The sequence below is a fragment of the Heteronotia binoei genome, chromosome 7, assembly GCF_032191835.1.
Source record: "Heteronotia binoei isolate CCM8104 ecotype False Entrance Well chromosome 7, APGP_CSIRO_Hbin_v1, whole genome shotgun sequence".
Lineage (NCBI taxonomy): Eukaryota > Metazoa > Chordata > Lepidosauria > Squamata > Gekkonidae > Heteronotia > Heteronotia binoei.
Window position 1 is genome coordinate 22,884,950 of NC_083229.1, and position 19,831 is coordinate 22,904,780.

At 45.3% G+C, this 19,831-nt stretch overlaps 1 protein-coding gene across 1 annotated transcript in view; it reads left to right on the plus strand.

Moving 5' to 3' along the window:
• WASHC5 (WASH complex subunit 5) overlaps positions 1–19,831 on the plus strand; it is a 46,033-nt gene that overhangs the window by 5,596 nt on the left and 20,606 nt on the right. The window contains exons 5-18 of the mRNA XM_060243226.1: positions 29–129; positions 1,696–1,885; positions 2,023–2,175; positions 3,847–3,960; positions 5,397–5,568; positions 6,350–6,477; positions 8,176–8,305; positions 8,880–8,992; positions 11,414–11,580; positions 12,739–12,814; positions 13,342–13,452; positions 13,953–14,093; positions 15,824–15,904; positions 19,188–19,289. Of these exons, the coding sequence (XP_060099209.1) occupies positions 29–129; positions 1,696–1,885; positions 2,023–2,175; positions 3,847–3,960; positions 5,397–5,568; positions 6,350–6,477; positions 8,176–8,305; positions 8,880–8,992; positions 11,414–11,580; positions 12,739–12,814; positions 13,342–13,452; positions 13,953–14,093; positions 15,824–15,904; positions 19,188–19,289 (1,779 nt within the window). The remainder of the gene's footprint in view (positions 1–28; positions 130–1,695; positions 1,886–2,022; positions 2,176–3,846; positions 3,961–5,396; positions 5,569–6,349; positions 6,478–8,175; positions 8,306–8,879; positions 8,993–11,413; positions 11,581–12,738; positions 12,815–13,341; positions 13,453–13,952; positions 14,094–15,823; positions 15,905–19,187; positions 19,290–19,831) is intronic.

Sequence of the window (19,831 nt, forward strand, 5' to 3'; positions counted from 1 at the left end):
GTTTTTTCCTTCCTTCTTCATGTTCCAGTGTGAAGCCCTTTATTTGTACGGTGTCATGCTGCTGGTCATCGATCAGAAAATCGAAGGGGAAGTCCGGGAGAGGATGCTGGTTTCCTACTATCGATACAGGTATTTTTCTCCTCATCCTGGTTCTCCATTCTGGCGAGGGTGTCACTGAAAGAGAAGCAAGTGGTCTTACAGAAAGGAAGGACTCTGGAGAGGAGCTGCAGGATTCTGCCCTGCCATTGTATCAGTTATGAATTTGTGCATGTGTGTGTGTTTGAGAGAGAGAGGATGGAAGGAAGGAAGAAAGGAAGAGCTGGTTCTGAACATTTTGTGACACTTCAGTCAGTGTAACCAGTTCCTGACACCCGTCTATGCAGATAGAAGTCAGCAGACTTCAGATTCATTGGGTTGAGTAGGGAGCCAATTTAACCTCCGTCCCAATGATGTCATATTCAGACGTGGTGGCTAACTTGCTGGTATATCTCTGCCCAGGACTTTTTTTGTAGGAAAAGCCCAGCAGGAACTTATTTTCATTTTAGGCCACACCCCCTGATGTCACCATCGTTTCGCATGGGGCTTTTTTGTAGGAAAAGCCCAGCAGAGACTCATTTGCATATTAGGCCATACCTCCGATGCCAAGCCAGCCGGAACTGCATTCCTGCTCAAAAAAAGCCCTGTCTCTGGCCTGAATGGCCGCTCAGAACAAGCTGAGCTAAGTGGTTCCTTTGGCACCAAAACTCAGCTTGCTTCAGGGCTAACATCTCCATCTTATTTTTATTTAGAAAAATCTATAATGTTGGGGTTTTTTTAAATTTAGATCTGCAAAGTAAAAGCAGGTGCAATAAAATGAGTAAAACCTGATGCAATCGTTATTATTGAAATGGACTATAAAACCAGCCCTCACCCGGATGGCGCAAGCTAGCCCAATCTTGTCAGATCTCAAAACCTAAGCAAGGTCGATCCTGGTTAGTACTTGGAAGGGAGACCACCAAGGAAGTCCAGGATTGCTACACAGAGGCAGGCAATGGCAAACCGCTTCCATTTATCTCTTACTTTGACAGCCCTATGGAGTCGCCGTCAGTCAGCTGTGACTTGATGGCATTGATCAACCAATCCATAACACCCACAGAACAGCTTTCAGCCACTTCAAATGATATCTGTACAGTGGCCCTCAGACCATAAGTACAGCTAAGAAAAAAATTAAAACCCGAGTGAAAATAAATGTTTTTGCAGTCACCATTCTCTGAGGGCCTTGCAATGTGTGTATCATCACTGACATGGGTTACCTGTTGCGATGACAGGCATCTAATATTTTTTTCACATTTATAGAGTGTTTTTAAGTATAATCATATTTATTCACCCACAATGTTTGAGGCAGCTTACAAACTGGAAAACAGCTGCATTCAAAGCGCTATATTCTGAGAACTCCGAAACAAATGATATCATTAGTCTTTACAACTGTCTTGTAAGGTGGGCCATTTCATTGCAGAAGGGAGAAAGAGAAAATTCTTAAGGTCACCAAGTAAATTCAGTTGAGCTTTAGAGACTTAGCCCTTCCACTCTTTACCTCATTAGCTGCAGATAATATCAACATACCTGGCATAAGAGTTGTTAGCATTTTGTTGGAGTCTCTTTTTCTTGGTTGCCAGTTTTTCCTTTCTAAAATGGCTTCCTCCATTTACCATCCAGTGCCGCTCGTTCCGCTGACTCCAACATGGATGACATATGTAAGCTGCTTCGGAGCACCGGCTATTCGAGCCAGCCAGGAGCCAAGAGGCCACCGAACTATCCTGAGAGTTACTTCAGCAGGGTGCCCATCAGTGAAACCTTTATCAGCATGGTCATTGGCCGCCTGAGGTCAGATGACATATATAACCAGGTAGGTCTAGGCATGCTGTGGGAGATAAAGCACAGAAAACGAGGCTTTGCCTGTGCCATAAGGGCTGTACTCTTACAATGTGTGGTACCTGTTTTCTTTTTTAACTCCCTCCTATCATTATTCCCCTCCTGTTCCAGGTTTCTGCCTATCCATTACCAGAACACCGCAGCACTGCGCTTGCGACTCAGGCGGCCATGTTGTATGTCTTGCTGTATTTTGACCCAACCATTCTTCATACTCAGCAAGCAAAAATGAGAGAGATAGTGGACAAATATTTTCCAGATAATTGGGTAAGCATTATTCTTGTAATACTGGCTACTGGAGCCAGTGTAATATAGTGACTGGAGTACAGTGTAGTATAGTGACAGAGATGGGGGGGAGCAAGGAAGGGAGCTCAGCTGAGGGACTGTCAGGCTCTGTGACTCTTATATGCTGAAAATTATAAAATACTAACCAAATGGACTCTCCATACTATCCCCAAACCTTTTGTTCTACTGTAACTAACATGCATATCAAAGGGAGACTGTTTGAAGTGTTAACCTTGTATAGAGTGTGAAAGGAGAGAAGGAATGTGACCGTTAATAGATACTACGTCTGGCCAGCATCCTCCCCAAGGCAGAGAGAGAAGGGGGAGCTCTCATGTGAAAGTTTGCACCTTCGTTCCCTTTGTTATGAGAATAAAGACTTTGTTTCGAAATGCTTTGATGTAGAATTCCATAAGACCCAGAGACCTCTAGCCTCAGGTATTAGTCTCAGCTTTTGTATCTTGCCGTGAGTTTCCAATAAAGTATACATTGTTTTCAATGAATACGGCCTTGAGTCTCCATAGCCTGACAGGGACCCAATCAAAGGGTGGGGGGCAGGAGAAAGGGATCAACCAGAAGGAAGTATGGGGAGGGATAGTAGCCCAGTGGTAGAGCATCTGCTTGGTAAGCAGACGGTCCCAGGTTCAATCACTGGCATCTCCAACTAAAAAGGGTCCAGGCAAATAGGCATGAAAAGCCTCAGCTTGAGACCCTGGAGAGCCACTGCCAGTCTGAGTAGACAAGACTGATTTTGATGGACCGTGGGTCTGGTTCAATATAAGACAGCTTCATATGTTCATATATATGAGTACCAGACTAGGATCTGGGAGACCCGGGTTCTAATCTCACTCTCTTCCATGGAAGCTTGCTGAATGACCTCAGGCCAGTCACACACTCAGCCGGAACTACCTCACGTTATTGTTAAGATAAAATGGAGGCAGGGAGAATGACATGAGGCACTTTGGGTCTCTATGGAGGAAAAAGCAGGGTATAAATAGCAAAAATACTTATTCTAGTAACAGAGAGACTTGAGTGTAGTAGCAGCATAGAGTCTCAGCTCCCTTCATCAGTTAGGAATCTAAGAATATGTTTGGTCTTTCCCCACCCCCTCACCCTTTTAAGTCTCTTGTGTTTTATTCTTATGCTGTTGACAAACATAAAATGCAGTCAATATAGATCTGGGAACTCTGGTTCTGAATTCCCATTCTTTCCTGGAAGTTTGCTGACTGGCCATGGGCCAGTAGCCCCCTCTCTCTTTCATGTTGTAACCTACCTCTCAGGGTTGTTGTGAGGTTAAAATGGAGGAATACTACCCTGAGCTCAGGCTGCCTTGCGTGAGTTTGCCTACAGAGCAAATACAGGCACCTGGTGCAGCCTTGGGCTTTTTTTGTAGCAGGAACTCCTTTGCATATTAGGCCACACACCTCTGATTTAGCCAAACCTCCAAGAGCTTACAGGCCTCTTCATACAGGGCCTACTGTAAGCTCCAGGAGGATTGGCTACATCAGAGGGGTGTGGCCTAATATGGAGAGGAGTCCTGCTACAAGAAAAGCCCTGGTCCAATCTAAAGTGTGATATGATGATAGCTACGAAGTTCCCCCCAGAATCTGAGGTGACCTGGTTGTGTAGGAACATTTCTTCTGCTTCCACCTGCAGGTGATCAGCATTTATATGGGGATCTGCATTAATCTAGCCGAAGCCTGGGAACCCTACAAAGCTGCAAAAACAGCTCTGAACTACACGTTGGATCTTTCTAACGTCAAGGAGCAGGTGGGGAATTTCTAGCTTTAAGTTGCATCATAAGACACGAGCAAAGTGGGATTATTTTTTTTTTTTACATGCCAGCAGTGGTGCCCATGAATATTTCTGGCAAGTGACAAGGAATAGCTTTCAAGGGGCCTTCTTGTACATTGCAAAATCCTTATGCAGAAATGTTTTCTGTGTAAAAAGAAAAAGTATAACCCTTTTATAGATTGTCAAGTTGTAACATTCATGTATAGGGTGCACATAGGATGCACATAATTTGCTGCCAAGGAATGTGCAGATTTTTTCCTATAAGCAAGTACTTTCCATGTAGGGGACTGTGACCCACTGGGAAGACCCCTATTTTGTGTTCAGATAGGCCCAGCAGGTTCTGTCCCTGAAATCTCTGGTAAAGGATATCCAGAAGTAGGTTTGGGGAAAGACTGTTCCCTGCCTCGGTCCCTAAAGAGCTAGTAGGAGTCAAAATAGACAGTCCTGAACAAGATAGACAAATGGTGCGACTCTTCGTGTGGCCTTATGTGTGACAAATTTACGACATTCAACACTTGAACCTTAGAGCAGAAATAATATGCCAAAAGGTATTCACTCCATATTAGCAACAGGAAAGTAGGATGGCCGCAATAAATTAGAGGAGGGGTCCCCAGTGTGGTGCCTGCCAACACCTTTCTTGGCACATGGCAAGTGTTTTTAGAAAGCGGGTGGGATTCTTGCCAAGCACAGCTTCTGATTTACCGCTGAAGATCTGGTTGGCTGTGCAGATTACAATAACATTGCTTCAGGGGCAGCTGCCACCTCAGTGTTTGTTTTATTCTCTCACTGCTATTTCCCAGTGTATTCTTACCTACCACTCTTCTCCCCTGCATTTGGGCTCCATCTGTGTTTGGTTCCACTTCTTGTGGTAGCCATTTTGTAGCTTGCTCCGTCTCCTGCAGCAGCCATTTTGTGGTTGCGCCCACCACCTTGTGTCAGAATTCCAAAGGTTCCAAGAAGCTCAAAAACAGGGCTTTTTTTTTTTTTTAGCAAGAACGCACAGGAACACAGTTCCAGCTGGCTTGACATCAGGGGTGTGTGGCCTAATATCCAAATGTGTTCCTGCTGGGCTTTTTCTACAAAAAAGCCCTGCGTGAAACAATGATGATGCCAGGGGGTGTGGCCTAATATGCAAACAAGTTCCTGCTGGGCTTTTCCTCTAGAAAAAGCCCTGCTCAAAAATGTTGGGGACCCCTGAACTAGGGGTTTGCAGCCTCATGAAATCACTTTTTGATGACTGTATTTTGTAAAGTAGATCTAAAAGAATTACAACGTGAAAAATCCCTGAGATTGTGTACGGTGCCTGAAGCATGCTCCTGCTTAGAACCACTTAAACTCACCTGACTGGGGCTTCTCCCTGCAGCCCCCCTCCCTCTCTTAGCACTAATGCATGGACTTACTTTCTGCCAAAGGCAAGCAGGTACGCTGCTGTCACTGAGCGTGTGCACTCCCAAGTGCGACAACTTCTGAAGGAAGGCTGCTTGCGAGAGGAGATGGTGCTAGATAACATTCCCAAGCTGCTGAACTGCTTGCGGGATTGCAACGTGGCGATCCGGTGGCTGATGCTTCACACAGCAGACACAGGTAAGGGTGAAGAAGAAGAAGATATTGGATTTATAACCTGCCCTCCAATCTCAGACCAGCTCACAATCTCCTTTACCTTCCTCCCCCACAACAGACATCCTGTGAGGTGGGTGGGGCTGAGAGGACTCTTGCAGCATCTGCCCTTTCAAGGACAACCTCTGCCAGAGCTATGGCTGACCCAAGGCCATGCCAGCAGGTGCAAGTGGAGGAGTGGGGAATCAAACCTGGTTCTCCCAGATAAGAGTCCGCACACTTAACCACTACACCAAACTGGCATCATGGAGTGGGGAGTGGATGTTCCTCCTTCCTCTTCTCTCCGCACCCCCCATCATCGCATTATACAGAGTGCTTTGAAAATTGCCTCTGTTTCCACTTGAAGCAATGTTCAGGGAGATGAATTACTTCTCCCCTCCTTATTTTTCTTGGATATTAAAATAGAAACTTTGGATTGCCCATTATCAGGGGGCTGGACTAGATGGCCTATATGGCCCCTTCCAACTCTGGGATTCTATGATTCTATAAATGAGAACCTCTATACTCAGAAGCACTGTGTCTTTGAATTACTCTGATGTTTGGTGTAGACAGCAAGGGAAAGACCCATCACTTCCACAAATTGCTGGTAAGCTTCCCAAAGACCTTTGTCATGCCATGGTCGGAAACAGATTTGCTGGCCTTGATGGACTCTTCTGGACCAAAATTTCTGAGTTCATTCACAGTAACAAGCTTTCAAGATACTTCCTGTGCTTCTTGAAAAAGCAATTGTTTTTCCCTTCTTCCTTAGCCTGCGATCCAAACAACAAACGCCTTCGCCAAATAAAGGACCAAATTTTAACGGATTCTAAGTACAACCCCAAGATCCTTTTCCAGCTTCTCCTGGACACAGCACAGTTTGAATTCATCCTGAAAGAGGTAACAGAATATTTGCCATTTCATGTCTTTTACAACAGATGAGCTTACTGGAGAGAACTGTGCACAAAGCAATCTTATTTTTTTTTCTTTAAGCTCCCTCTTTTCATAGGCCCTTGAACTGCTGAAGAAGCAAACGGTTTGTCAATGTCACATTAAATGAAAGCAAATGGCCGCTTTGCCAAGTGACAGAGAGGTCAAAAAACTGAGCCAGTGTGAAGTTGCAGTTGGAGTGCCAGACTTGGATCTGGGAGACCCAGGTTCAAATCTCCACTTGGGTGGGCGACTTTGGGCCACAATCTCTGTCAGCCTAACCCACCTCACAGGATTATTGTGAGCAGGGCTTTTTTTGTAGCAGGAACTCCTGCGCTTATTAGGCCACACAGACCTGATGTAACCAATCCTCGTGGAGCTTACAGTAGGCCATGTACTAAGAGCCCTGTAAGCTCCTGGAGGATTGGCTACATCCAGAAGGTATGGCCTAATATGCAAAGGAGTTCCTGCTACAATAAAAGCCCTGTGAGGATGAAATGGAAGAAGGAAGAACCACAAATAGTGTTCTGAGCTCAACTGTAGGACAGAATAAAAATGTGTCAGGACTTCCCTGAGGCAGAAACACCAAAATCTGAGTCTTGGATCCTGACATCAGAACTCACAAAGCTGCTTTATACTAAATCAGACCCCTCGTCCATCATGGTCAATCTTGTCTACTCAGATTGGCAGTGGCTCTCCAGGGTCTGAGGCAGAGGTCTTTCATGTCACCTACTACCTGGTCCTTCTAACTGGAGACGATGGGGACTGAACCTTGGACCTTCTGCATGCAAAGGTCCCCGTATGAGCCCCAGAGAGCACTGAGGTTAGTAGGAAAAAACAGACTGACTACCCCTGGGCCAAGAGAAATTAAACTACAGAACACTCGCACACGGGCCTTTTCGGCTGCGGCCCCATATCTTTGGAACCAACTCCCAGAGGAGGTGCGGGCCCTGCGGAACCTTGATCAGTTCCGCAGGGCCTGCAAGACCACCCTCTTTAAATTAGCTTTTATGAACAGCTGAATTATAATTTTACAACGAAGAAATATCCGCCATCAGCATTAACTAGAATATAGCGTCAATGATAATGTTATGGTTTGTTTTAATTAATACACTAACTGGTTTTTAAGGTTAAATTAATGCTCAGTTTTAATGTTCTTAATGTAATTGTTTTATTAATGTACCATTGGTCATTGTGTTGTTTATTACTGTTCTAATTATTAATGTACCATTGGTCATTGTGTTGTTAGCCGCCCTGAGCCTGCTTCGGCGGGGGAGGGCGGGATACAAATAAAATTTTACTTACTTACTTACAAAGCAGAGGCTTTTCCACTGAGCCACAGCCCTTCCCTGAAATAGTAGAACAACTCACACATAAAGCTGCCTTATACGGAATCAGACTACTGGTCCATCAAGGTCCAATTAAACTGCTTTTTAAACATCTAATTTTTTTTTAAAGAATGTGACTAAATAAATACACCTCCAACTCTGTGGCACTTTCTTTTACTTTCAGTGAGACGCGGGAATCATAGGGAGGTATATTAGAGACCAAGAGCCCCCTTCTGTCGATCAGCATGTGCCCTCAGCATGTTATGCTGCATCTTTGCAGTTGGGGGTAGATAAATCTGTTAAACTGATACAGACCTTTTTATTTCTGCCTATCCTTTAGATGTTTAAGCAGATGCTGTCTGAAAAGCAAGAAAAATGGGAGAGCTTCAAAAGGGAAGGGTCGGAGCGGATGGCTGAGCTGGCCGATGTCTTTTCAGGAGTCAAACCCTTAACGAGAGTGGAGAAAAATGGTAAGCTGCACTTGCCTGTGCTCTGAGCGTATGCCCCTCTGGGCAGCAGGAATAGTCAGGGCAGGGACTCATGCAGGGGTTGGTTCCTTTGTGGGCAAGTGATCTTTTCTCTTATGAACATATGAAGCTGCCTTATACTGAATCAGACCCTTATTGTCTTCTCAGACTGGCAGCGGCTCTCCAGGGTCTCAAGCTGAGGATTTTCACGCCTACTTGCCTGGACCCTTTTTGGAGATGTCGGGAATGAAAACACATAAGATCTCATTGATCTTATGTGTTCTACTGATACATTTCTCAGATGTAAGAGTGAAGTGGACTTTCCATTTTCTTGGACAGTGAGGCAAGGTCCCCACCAAAGCTTGGAAAACGATGGCGGAAGCATTAGCTTTTGCGGATCAGCTTGTCTGTAAAACATCTCTGTAACATTTTTTGTTTCCGTCAGAATCTTCATCTGTGTTTAGAAGTTTAATGTGTGTGAACTGAGGGTTTGGTATTTTCGCATGCGGATTTAAAATGAAAGCGATTAAAAGCTTTCTCCCCTCCCCCCCTTTCCCCACCCTTCTTATTTCAACAGAAAACCTGCAGGCCTGGTTCAGGGAGATCTCCAAACAAATCATGTCTCTCAATTATGACGACTCAACTGCGGCAGGCAGGAAAACTGTGCAGTTGATACAAGCTTTGGAAGAGGTGAGACAGGGAGATTAAGCGACGCTGTATTTTTGAAGTTGAAATAAAACAGTTTGCTTTACCAGATGCAGACTGGCGCGGTGCTATGCCCCTGCATTCAAGAGAATTATCTGGCCCTGCAGCCCTCCGTTCTTACGGGAAGGAATTCCATGGGTAGGGGAGGAAGGAGGAGACCAGACTTGAAGGATCGATCGAAACCTTTGACTTCATAGTGGCATCTCAGAGGGAGGCCTCTGACAGTACCAGTCTAACAAGAGTTACACCCTTCTATTGAAGTCAGTGGGCTTAGAAGGGTACAGTTTGCTTTAAGATGACCGTGTGAGAAGGCAAACAGCAAGAAGATGAGCTTCATGCAATTGTACATTACCTCTTATCTACTTGAGCAAACTCTCATTGATCTTTCTTACATGCCCAGAGAAATGCCATGAGAATTTCTTACATGCCCAGAGAATTTTCTCCAGGCCTGTTTGGCCAGGGATACTGGAGATTTTTTGCCATCTTCTGGGCATGGTGTGTAAATAAAAAAAAGCCATCTTCTGGGCATGGAGCAGGGGTCCCTGGAGGTGATGTGGAGGGAAAGGTATTTGTGAATTTCCTACACTGTGCAAGGGGGTTGGACTAGATGACCCCGAAAGTCCCTTCCAACCAGACCCAGTGCATGAGGTTCTGCTGCCTGAGACAAAACCTCAACACGCCCCCCCCCCCCCCCCCCCGTTGATGGCACTCAGTGCATTTTGGCACTCATGCCGGCACTCAGCGCATTCCCTCCGCAGCACTCGCTAAGTTCAGGCACTGCAGAGGAGAGGCGCTGTTTCTTCTTGGCTTTAAGGGGTTGGGGGAGTTCCCCCAACCCCTTAAAGCCAAGAAGAAAAAGTTCCCACTTCCCCTCCGCAGCACTTGCCGAGTTCAGCAGGCACTGCAGACAGGAAGCAAGTCCCAGGCTTGGGATGACGCAAGCGGGGAGGGGGCGCCCTCGCTGGGAGCTGGCATCCTAGACATTTGCCTAGTTTGCCAACTCCCACATGGCAGCCCTGCTTCCAACTCTACGATTCTATGAATTGTACCACCAAGAGTTGAACACACATGAAGCTGCCTTGCACTACATCAGACCATTGGTCTTTCAAGGTCAATATTATCAATTCTGATTGGCAACAGCTCATGACAATCTAGGGCAGAGGTTTTTCACATCCCCTGCTACCCTGAGATCCTTCAACCAGAGATTCTGGGGATTAAACCTGGGATCTTCTTTATCCTGTAGAAAATATGCTATTACTGAGCTCCTGGTCCCTTCTCTTAAGCAGAAAGTAATCCAGAGCTGTAGTTTTGTTTCAGGTTCTTTGTAATGTTACATATTAAATGATGCCTGAAATTTCTGAAAGTCAAGCCCAGCAGTTTTAATTTATAAGGCCAGCACCACTATATAAGAGGTGTAATAAACATCTGTGAGGTTTACAAAGCTAGAGACCAGAAATCACTGCTGGTTGCGTGCTCTTGTTTTGTAAAAGTAGTGGCAATAGTGGCCGGAGCAAGTGGAAGAGTGGTGGGAAAGGCTCTGAAGACCCCCTCCCATTTTGTATCCAACACTTGTTGTTGAGGGAGATCAGAGCTGAAATGCTTTAGTATCATCCCAGTTCATTTGACTCCACGAACTGCACTTTGAAAGGTGGGTCCCTTAAAGAGGTGGCTCATTTCTCTTTGTCCCAGAAATTCTCTCAAATCGCCCAAGTACCTGCTTTGATGGTCAGATCCTATCTCAGATGGTTCATTCATTAGCAGAACAATATTGTCTACCTATCAACAGAAGCTTCCTTTAGAAGTAGGTAAAGATTTGAAGTGGATTCATGGCAAACCTGTTAATTTCCAGCTCATAGGGTTTTCAAGGCAAGAGAAAAGTTGAGGTGGTTTGCCATTGTCTTTTTCTGCATAGCAGCCCCAGTCATTTTTGGTGGTCTCCCATATAAGTATCGACCCTACTTAGCATCTGAACTCCAACAAAATTTGGTTAGTCTGGACAATCAGGGCTACTAAACTTTAGAAGTAGTTCCTGTTAAATTAAATCTTTAAAAAAATAAAAAGTTAAATGAATTGGAGGATAAACATTCCTGTAATTCAGTGTTCTTTCATCCTGCTGATTGTCAAAGTGCTTTGGCAGGCACATCTCATGCAATTTAGCCATTACCTGATTTTTCTAGTTAGTGCATACTAAAGGAAATAGCTGTTGTGTGCAGGAAATAACTGGCCTGTGAGATATATTGTCATAGGGCATTTATATATAATCAGGGAGTCCAAAAGAAAGACATACACACTCCTACGTTAAGGCTTTAAATGGCTCTGTTATCATGCAGGCATTTTAGCATGCCTAAAGAAATCCCATAGAACTGCTCTTCTAGTTCTTTTGTGGGGTTTGTCTTTCCACACCAGGTTCAAGAATTTCATCAACTAGAATCCAACCTCCAAGTCTGCCAGTTTCTTGCGGACACTCGTAAGTTCCTCCATCAGATGATCCGGACCATCAACATTAAAGAAGAGGTTCTGATCACCATGCAGATAGTGGGTGATCTTTCCTACGCCTGGCAGCTGATCGACAGGTATGGTTCCAGTGGTTTTAGACTTCTTACTTCGTTACTGCTGCCTTCTCCATCAAGCATTGGAAAAGTCGATCTCTTGATGACTCCCCCGCCCTTCCCTCCAGTCTGTGTAGTTTATTTCAGGTTTTGTTAGGGGAGGGGGGAATGCTGTCATGTTGCAACTGACTTATGACAACCTGTGGGGCTTACAAGGCCAGAGACCGACGGAGTTGGCTTGCGTTGCCTGCCTCTGCATAGCGAGCCTGAGCTTCCTTGGTGGTGTCCATCCAAATATGAACCAGGGGCACCCCGCTTAGCTTCTGAAGCTGGGACTGCCCCGCATGCAGGCTAGCTGCCTCTGTGGGAGCCAGGCCTTAGAGCAAGGGTGGCCAAACTGTGGCTCGGGAGCCACATGTGGCTCTTCCACACATATCGTGTGGTTCTCAAAGCCCCCATTGCCCCATCAGCTGGCTTGGAGAAGGCATTTCTGTCTTGAAATCATTTCTCCAAGCCAAGGCAGCTGGCAGCGGGCGTCCTATTATTCCATCCTTTGGCCTCCCTTGTGGTGACATCATGCTTATTACAGTGCAGCTGGTTATTGATACGCTGTGCCCTGTCCGCCGATGGTGTGTTTTATTTATTGTTTTCAAATTGGTGTTTTAACTTTGATATGTAGGTTTTTATTGCTATTTTTATATGTTGCGATCCTCCTTGAGCCCGTTTACGGGAAAAGGGCGGAATATAGGCCTATTAAATAAATAAATAAATAAATGCATTTAAAGTTAAAGCTGCTTTATTTTCACCTCTCCCTCCCTTCCCCCATCTATCTTCCTTCCTTCCTTCCTTCCTTCCTTCCTTCCTTCCTTCCTTCCTTCCTTCCTTCCTTCCTTCCTTCCTTCCTTCCTTCCTTCCTTCCTTCCTTCCTTCCTTCCTTCCCTCCCTCCCTCCCTCCCTCCCTCCCTCCCTCCCTCCCTCCTTCCTTCCTTCCTTGCGGCTCTGAAACATCTGATGCCCATGTCTTCCAGCTCTCAAACAAACATCTGACATTTATGCTATGCGGCTCTTTTGTTAGGCAAGTTTGGCTGCCCCTGCAGGCTTAGAGTAACAGTTTTAGAATGCTGTATCTGATCACCAATCTCTTCATTCTTCCATCTCCCCCTCCCACCTCCCCTCCTCCAGTTTTACTTCTATCATGCAGGAAAGTATAAGGGCCAACCCATCTATGGTAACAAAACTCAGAGCCACCTTCTTAAAGGTAAGCAAGCTATACAGAACTCTTAAACAAAACCAAAACGGTGTAGGTATTTTTACAGAATGTACTATATTTTCCTGTGTGGCCACTGGCAATATGATATTGGAACTAGGGATGTGCTGCTTAGTTTCATTTCTGTTGCTCTCCCTAGTCCTGTTTCTGAGACATGAGAAAAGCTCCAAAAAATGCAAAGGTTGGAAGATGGTCAGGATATCACTCATTATTCACAAGTAGCTCTCCTTAAAGAAAAGGTTGAGACCCCCAGTTCATAAATCTGCTCTCTGAATTAGATAGAGCTCCTTACATCGCAGCCAAAGTGCATTGCAAGATCCTTGCACTGTCAAGCTTGCTGTGTGCAATGCCAATTGTGGCCAGCCCCACCCTCTACATTGTGTCACTTGGACATAAGCAGGGAGGTTTGAAGGGTGTCCCCAAATCCAAGTGGAAGCCACGGGGCACGTATTACTCGGATCTGTGGGCCAGGTCACCTGCACAGCAGCCTGAAATCACTCTCCCTTTTGCTTTTTCAGCTGGCTTCAGCCCTTGATATGCCTCTGCTTCGGATTAACCAAGCAAACAGCCCTGACCTGCTCAGCGTCTCGCAGTATTATTCCGGGGAGTTGGTGTCCTATGTGAGAAAGGTACACATGAACCTGCCTTATACAGGTCCATCGAAGTCACTATTGTCTGCTTAGATTGGCAACAGCTCTCCAGGGTTTCAAGCAGAGTTCTTCCACATTACCTACTACCTGGTCCTTTTAAGATGCTGGGGATAGAAGCGGGGACCTTCAGTTTGCTTTCAGATGCACCACTGCTGCACCACCCAAAATTGCTTGTGAAATCCAGACATGAACATATGAACATACGAAGCTGCCTTATACTGAATCAGACCCTCAGTCCATTAAAGTCAGTATTGTCTACTCAGACAGGCAGCGGCTCTCCAGGGTCTCAAGCTGAGGTTTTTCATGCCTACTTGCCTGGACCCTTTTTAGTTGGAGATGCCGGGGATTGAACCTGGGACCTTCTGCTTCCCAAACAGATGCTCTACCACTGAGCCACCATCCCTTTCCCATGGTTTGCTTTTGCAACTCTCTTTCTCTACCCTAGAAAGCCATCTGTTATTTTTATTGTTTGACTAAAGGTGTTGCAGATTATCCCGGAGAGTATGTTTACCTCCCTTCTCAAGATTATTAAGCTGCAGACGCATGATATCATTGAAGTGCCGACCCGCTTGGATAAAGACAAACTGCGAGATTATGCTCAGCTTGGCCCACGATACGAGGTGAGACTGAAGAAGCCAGGAATACCGGGGGGAAGAATAATTGCACCTTGGCTTTATTTTGTTTGTAATGAAATGTGAGGCCAGACAACATGTTCTTAAAAACAAAGATTCCTAGGAGGCAAAACTTTGCTCTGTTTTGTGAGCCTGAACAGATTGATGGTAGTCCAAGAAATAGAATTCAAGTAGTCCCTTTTAGAGACAAAACAAAAAGTATTCCAACAAGAGCTTTAATGATAAGAAGATGATGATATCGGATTTATATCCCGCCCTATACTCTGAATCTCAGAGTCTCAGAGCGGTCACAATCTCCTTTACCTTCTCTCAACCCCCCCCCCCACAACAGCCAGTGAGGTAGGTGAGGCTGAGAGAGCTCTTACAGCAAGCTGCCCTTTCAGGGACAACTCCTACGAAAGCTATGGCTGACCCAAGGCTATTCCAGCACGTGCAAGTGGAGGAATGGGGAATCAAACCCAGTTCTCCCAGCTAAGAGTCCGCACATTTAACCGCTACGCCAAACTGGCTCTCTGAGGTAGAGCTCACTTCATCAAATGTGTGAAGTGTAAGATATATATGCATACTTAAAGTTACAAGCAATAGAAAAGTAGGAGTGGTGAATTCGGAATAATGGAGGCTTATACTGGAATAACTTCTGTAAGTCTTTAAAATGACACCCAACTCCTGTTTAATTTTGCTGCAAGAAGACTACCCTTCCAGATCTGTTAAATGGTGTGACAGGCCCAATAGATGAAGCTGCTTTGTTCTGTGTGGCCATCTAGCCATTCGCGCCATCTAGCCTAGTAGTGTCAACTCTGTTCTGACTGTCAAGTACTTACCAGAGACTCGGGCAGGAGTTTTTTCCATCCCTGCTACTTAAAACCCTGTTGATTGGAGATGCTGGGCGTTGAACCTGGGGCCCTTCTTTTAGAAAGGGGGTCTTTATGGAGAGCCAGTTTGGTGTAGTGGTTAAGTGCGTTGACTCTTATCTGGGAGAACCGGGTTTGATTCCCCACTCTTCCACTTGCAGCTGCTGGAATGGCCTTGGGTCAGCCATAGGTCTTGTAGGAGTTGTCCTTGAAAGGGCAGCTGCTGTGAGAGCCCCCTCAGCCCCACCCATCTCACAGGGTGTCTGTAGTGAGGGGAGAAGATCTAGGAGATTGTGAGCCGCTCTGAGTCTCTGATTCAGAGAGAAGGGCGGGGTATAAATCTGCAATTCTTCTTCTTCCTGCAGAGCAGGTGCTCTGCCATTGAATTATGTCCTTTCTTCAGCATCAGACAGAGAACATGGACAGGTGACTGGGGAATTGTGCTTAGTTTTAAAGGCCACGCTATGGTATGGTGGCCTTGATTGGATAGAGAGCTGGAGTCTAAGGGGCCCTGTATAATACAAGGCCCTCTGCTTACCAATTTGACCCCTGCCAGTGGCAAAGACCCAAACTAAAATGGTGGCCCTGATTGGATGGAAAGCTGGAACATAAGAGGGCACAGTGACCTTGATTGGGCAGAAAGCTGGAATATAAGGGGGGGCACAGTGGCCTGATTGGGAGGAAAGTTGGGATATAAGGGGGGCATGGTGGCTCTAACTGAATGGGAAGCTGGGATATAAATGGGGCACCGTGGCCCTGATCTTAATTAGTGTTTCACAGGAAAGAGAGGGGTTCTTCAGTGGTGGTTCTCCCTCCCCCCCATAACTGTTGCCGCTTTCCTGTTTTCATCTCTTTCTCCTCTTGCAGGTTGCTAAGCTTACACACGCTATCTCGATTTTCACAGAAGGCATCCTAATGATGAAGACAACATTGGTTGGCATCATCAAGGTAAGGTCCCCTGCTGCAGAAGGCTGCGGGCCCCGTATATGATCAGGGGTAGGGACATCCACCCTCACTTCCCATGGGGTGATTCTCCCTCTGTCTGCCTGGCAGCAGTGCCTCTGGGTCTCCAGCAAAGACTTTGTTTCCCCAGCCCTTCTACCTTCTTAATGTTGCTAACGTGTGGCCATTGCTCATTCCATAAAGACCCCCTTTTTAAAAAATCTACCATTTCCTTCCTAGCCAATGTAGATTTTACATTTGACTTCACAGATGCCAGAATTGCAAACAATCGAAGCATCCTTTAAACAAACAGCTATACCTAAGGTACACTATAGATAACCTGGGATTTGGATCTTAGGATTCCTTGGTTCAAGCCCAGCACTCTCCACTGGTACCTTGTGTAGCAGGTTTAAGAGAGCCAGTATGGTGCAGTGGTTAAGAATGTCAGACTAGGATCTGGGAGACCTGGGTTCAAATCCCCACTCACGTGCTGGGCGACCTTGGGCCAGTCACGCTCTCTCAGCTTAACCTACCTCGTAGGGTTGTTGTGAGGGTAAAATGGAGGAAAGGAGAAGGCTGTAAGCTGCCTTGGGTCCCTGCTGTGGTATAAATGAAATAAATAAATAAAATGGGGACATGCTTAGGGCTGAGCCAAAATGGGGTTACATGAGTTTTTTTGCAGATGTGTAGAAATCTTCAGCAGTTACAAAAAGAACACACAACTGTCACAACCCTGGTAGAAGCCCTGTAAAATATGAGGCCCCCTGCCCCCAGTTTGACTCGTGCCAGTGGCAACTAAACTGGTCAGGAAAAAATAGCTTTTATTCTACTGCATTAGAAGTTCTTCTAGCCTTCCATCTGAAAGAAGACCCGTGACATCATTTGCAACCACTTTAAAAACATTTCTGATAATTCAGTGATCCTGCCCTTTTCTAATAGCCCTGCCCCATCAATTGCTTTAGGCACCCCTTCTGACACACTTGGTCTAAATTTATCACGCTATTCATTATTTCAGCTTTGTTCATACACTATACTAATCAGCAGTATACAGTTCATTTTGCTGTACTTGCCCGTTCTGCCTCCCTGGTTTGGCTTTCAGAGGGCCCTGTCCATCCTACTTATTTTCAAAGAAGCAAATGTGAATACATAGCAGCCTTTGTCTATTGTGTGAAACCCCTACCTGTGTATGAAAGTTCTGCTTGCTATCAACCCATAGGATTGCCAGCCTTCAGGCTGGACCCATTGATTTACCAAATAATATCCTTCACACAGGCCTTTTGCTTTGCTAAATATATTATTCCAACATCACCTGGCCAATACCAAGTGTCAGAACTTGTAACTTTCCTATATGCTGAGCAACTATTGTTAGCCTAACTGACTCCATATTAGAAATATCTACTAACCCTGTAACTCTGCATTTCAAACAAACACTAACCATTGAAGGGTGACAGATGGCCCTGGGAAGCATCTGCAGGTGGCCTTTGAAGCCAAGATGCCAGAGAAGAACAGCGGGGTTCCTTCCCCCGCGTTTAGAGATAAGGGGCCTGGAAACTGACGCCTGTCTCTCTGGGTGTGAGAAATGGTTTTATTGTTTCTGTTACCACTGCATAAGAATGTGCCGATAGCTGGGAAAAGCTATCAGAGTCAACCTGCTTCTTTCCTGGATACTAAGTTCTCAATAAACGTCTTAACTTTTGAAACAAAGTAATGAGTCGTTCCTGAAGTTCCCAGTTCTGACACCAAGTCCTTCAAGCTCAGGGATGGCTAAACTGTGGCTCAGGAGCCACATGTGGCTCTTTCACACAGCCAGCTTGGAAAAGGCATTTGTCTCTTTAAATCACTTCTTCAAGCCAAGGCAGCCAGTGGCTCGGATAATGCACTTCAGGTTAAAGTTGCTTTCTTTCCACCTCTCCTTCTCCCAATCTATTTTTCTTCCTTCCTTCCTATATTGCGGCTCTCAAACATCTGACATTTATTCTGTGTAGCTGTTATATTAAACAAGTTTGATCATCCCTGCTCAAGCTGAAGAGCTACAAGCCACCTCACCACCAGCACCCTCCTGTTACGTTATCACAAAGGTGCACTGGTGAAATTTAGGTGTGTGAGGTAAAGTAGACTTCTTTTAGTAGTGTCTTATTTTACACACACACTCATTGAGATCACATTGGCTACAATTAAAGACCCACTTTCTCTGGGTTCTGTACATACAGGTTGAGAATACTGGGAGGAGCAAGTATATCGCAAAACACACAAGTTTATTTAGTTTGTAAGTGTGACCTGTAATGCGTTCCCACTCTAGCCTGTTAGCTGACACACTTAACCAGTACTGGGAGGTGTGTTGTATTTAATGGTTACAATGCCAGTTCTTTCAGCATTTCAGCCTTAAAGACTTAAAAACTTAAATCCAGCTTTAACAAGCCACTGTTTTTATTGAGGAACAGAACCCAAACCATGTGTAAAGGTTATCTATTACAGTTCCTAGTGGACTCGCTGCCTAGCCCAGAATACCTCCTGTTCCTTCCAAATCCAGACTCTCATTTTTGTCCATTAGTTAACAGTTAAACCCCTTCAGGTGTTTTTACTTCAACATTCCATTCAGCTTCTTTGAATCTGATTGATCCACTCTAAACAGGGAGAAAGGAAGGTGGAATTTTCTCCAGTCCATCACAGCATCTTTTAACTGCCTTTCATTTCAGGGTTTGCCAAAAAGTGGGACAGAAGTATTTTCCCTTGCAGAGTGAACACGATGCTTATTTTCCTGTCTTTACAATGTCATCACTGAACGAAATCTAATTGCTGCATACCTTTGCAATGTCATCGCATTTACAACATGATCCTCAGATCACTGGGCTCTCCCATATGTCTGTTCCCTAGAAGAAGAAGGAGTTTAAAAAATGGGGCTAAAGCAGCCAGTCAAGAAAACAGCAATGACAAAACACAACTAATGGGGTGAATGTTTGGGGAGGTTGGGGTCTTTGTGTTCAGAAGCAAACCTTGCCCTTGGGTGGGGAGAAGCACAGCCCTAGATAAAAATGCACACCTTAGGTTATATTGCGGGGTGGCCAACGGTAGTTCTCCAGATGTTTTTTGCCTACAACTCCCATCAGCCCCAGCCATTGGCCATACTGGCTGGGACTGATGGGAGTTGTAGGCAAAAAACATCTGGAGAGCTACCGTTGGCCACCCCTGTTATATTGCATTACCCAATAGCAGAAGCATAATTTTTAATATTTTGTTTTCTGGAAAGGTCTTTAATAGCTAGGACTTTTTTGTCTTTGTGTGTACTCAGGTGGACCCAAAACAGCTGCTGGAAGATGGGATAAGGAAGGAGCTAGTGAAACGTGTTGCCTTAGCTCTGCACCGTGGACTCACCTTCAACCCTAAAGCCAAGGTGCGTTTTCTCCTTACATACATTACTCAGCTGTGACCAGTTCCTATCATTGTATAGAGTATAGAATGCAGGTTTCTGTTCTCCTTTCTTAACTCTCAAAAAGACCAGTTTTCATTCATGCCGTGCAGACTGTGACAGATTCTTAATCATGCACAGGCTGGCCCCATGGGCAGAATTCAGCACCATTCAGGGATTTGGTTTGCCAAAAGTTGATCCATGGGGCCTAACTATAAATACAAGTTGATGGGGTGTGAACTGGCAGAGACTGACCAAGAGAGAGATCTTGGGGTCGTGGTAGATAACTCGCTGAAAATGTCAAGACAGTGTGCGATTGCAATAAAAAAGGCCAATGCTATGCTGAGAATTATTAGGAAGGGAACTGAAAACAAATCAGCCAGTATCATAATGCCCCTGTATAAATCGATGGTGCAGCCTCATTTGGAGTACTGTGTACAATTCTGGTCACCACACCTCAAAAAAAGATATTATAGCTTTGGAAAAAGTGTAGAGAAGGGCAACTAGAATGATTAAAGGGTTGGAAC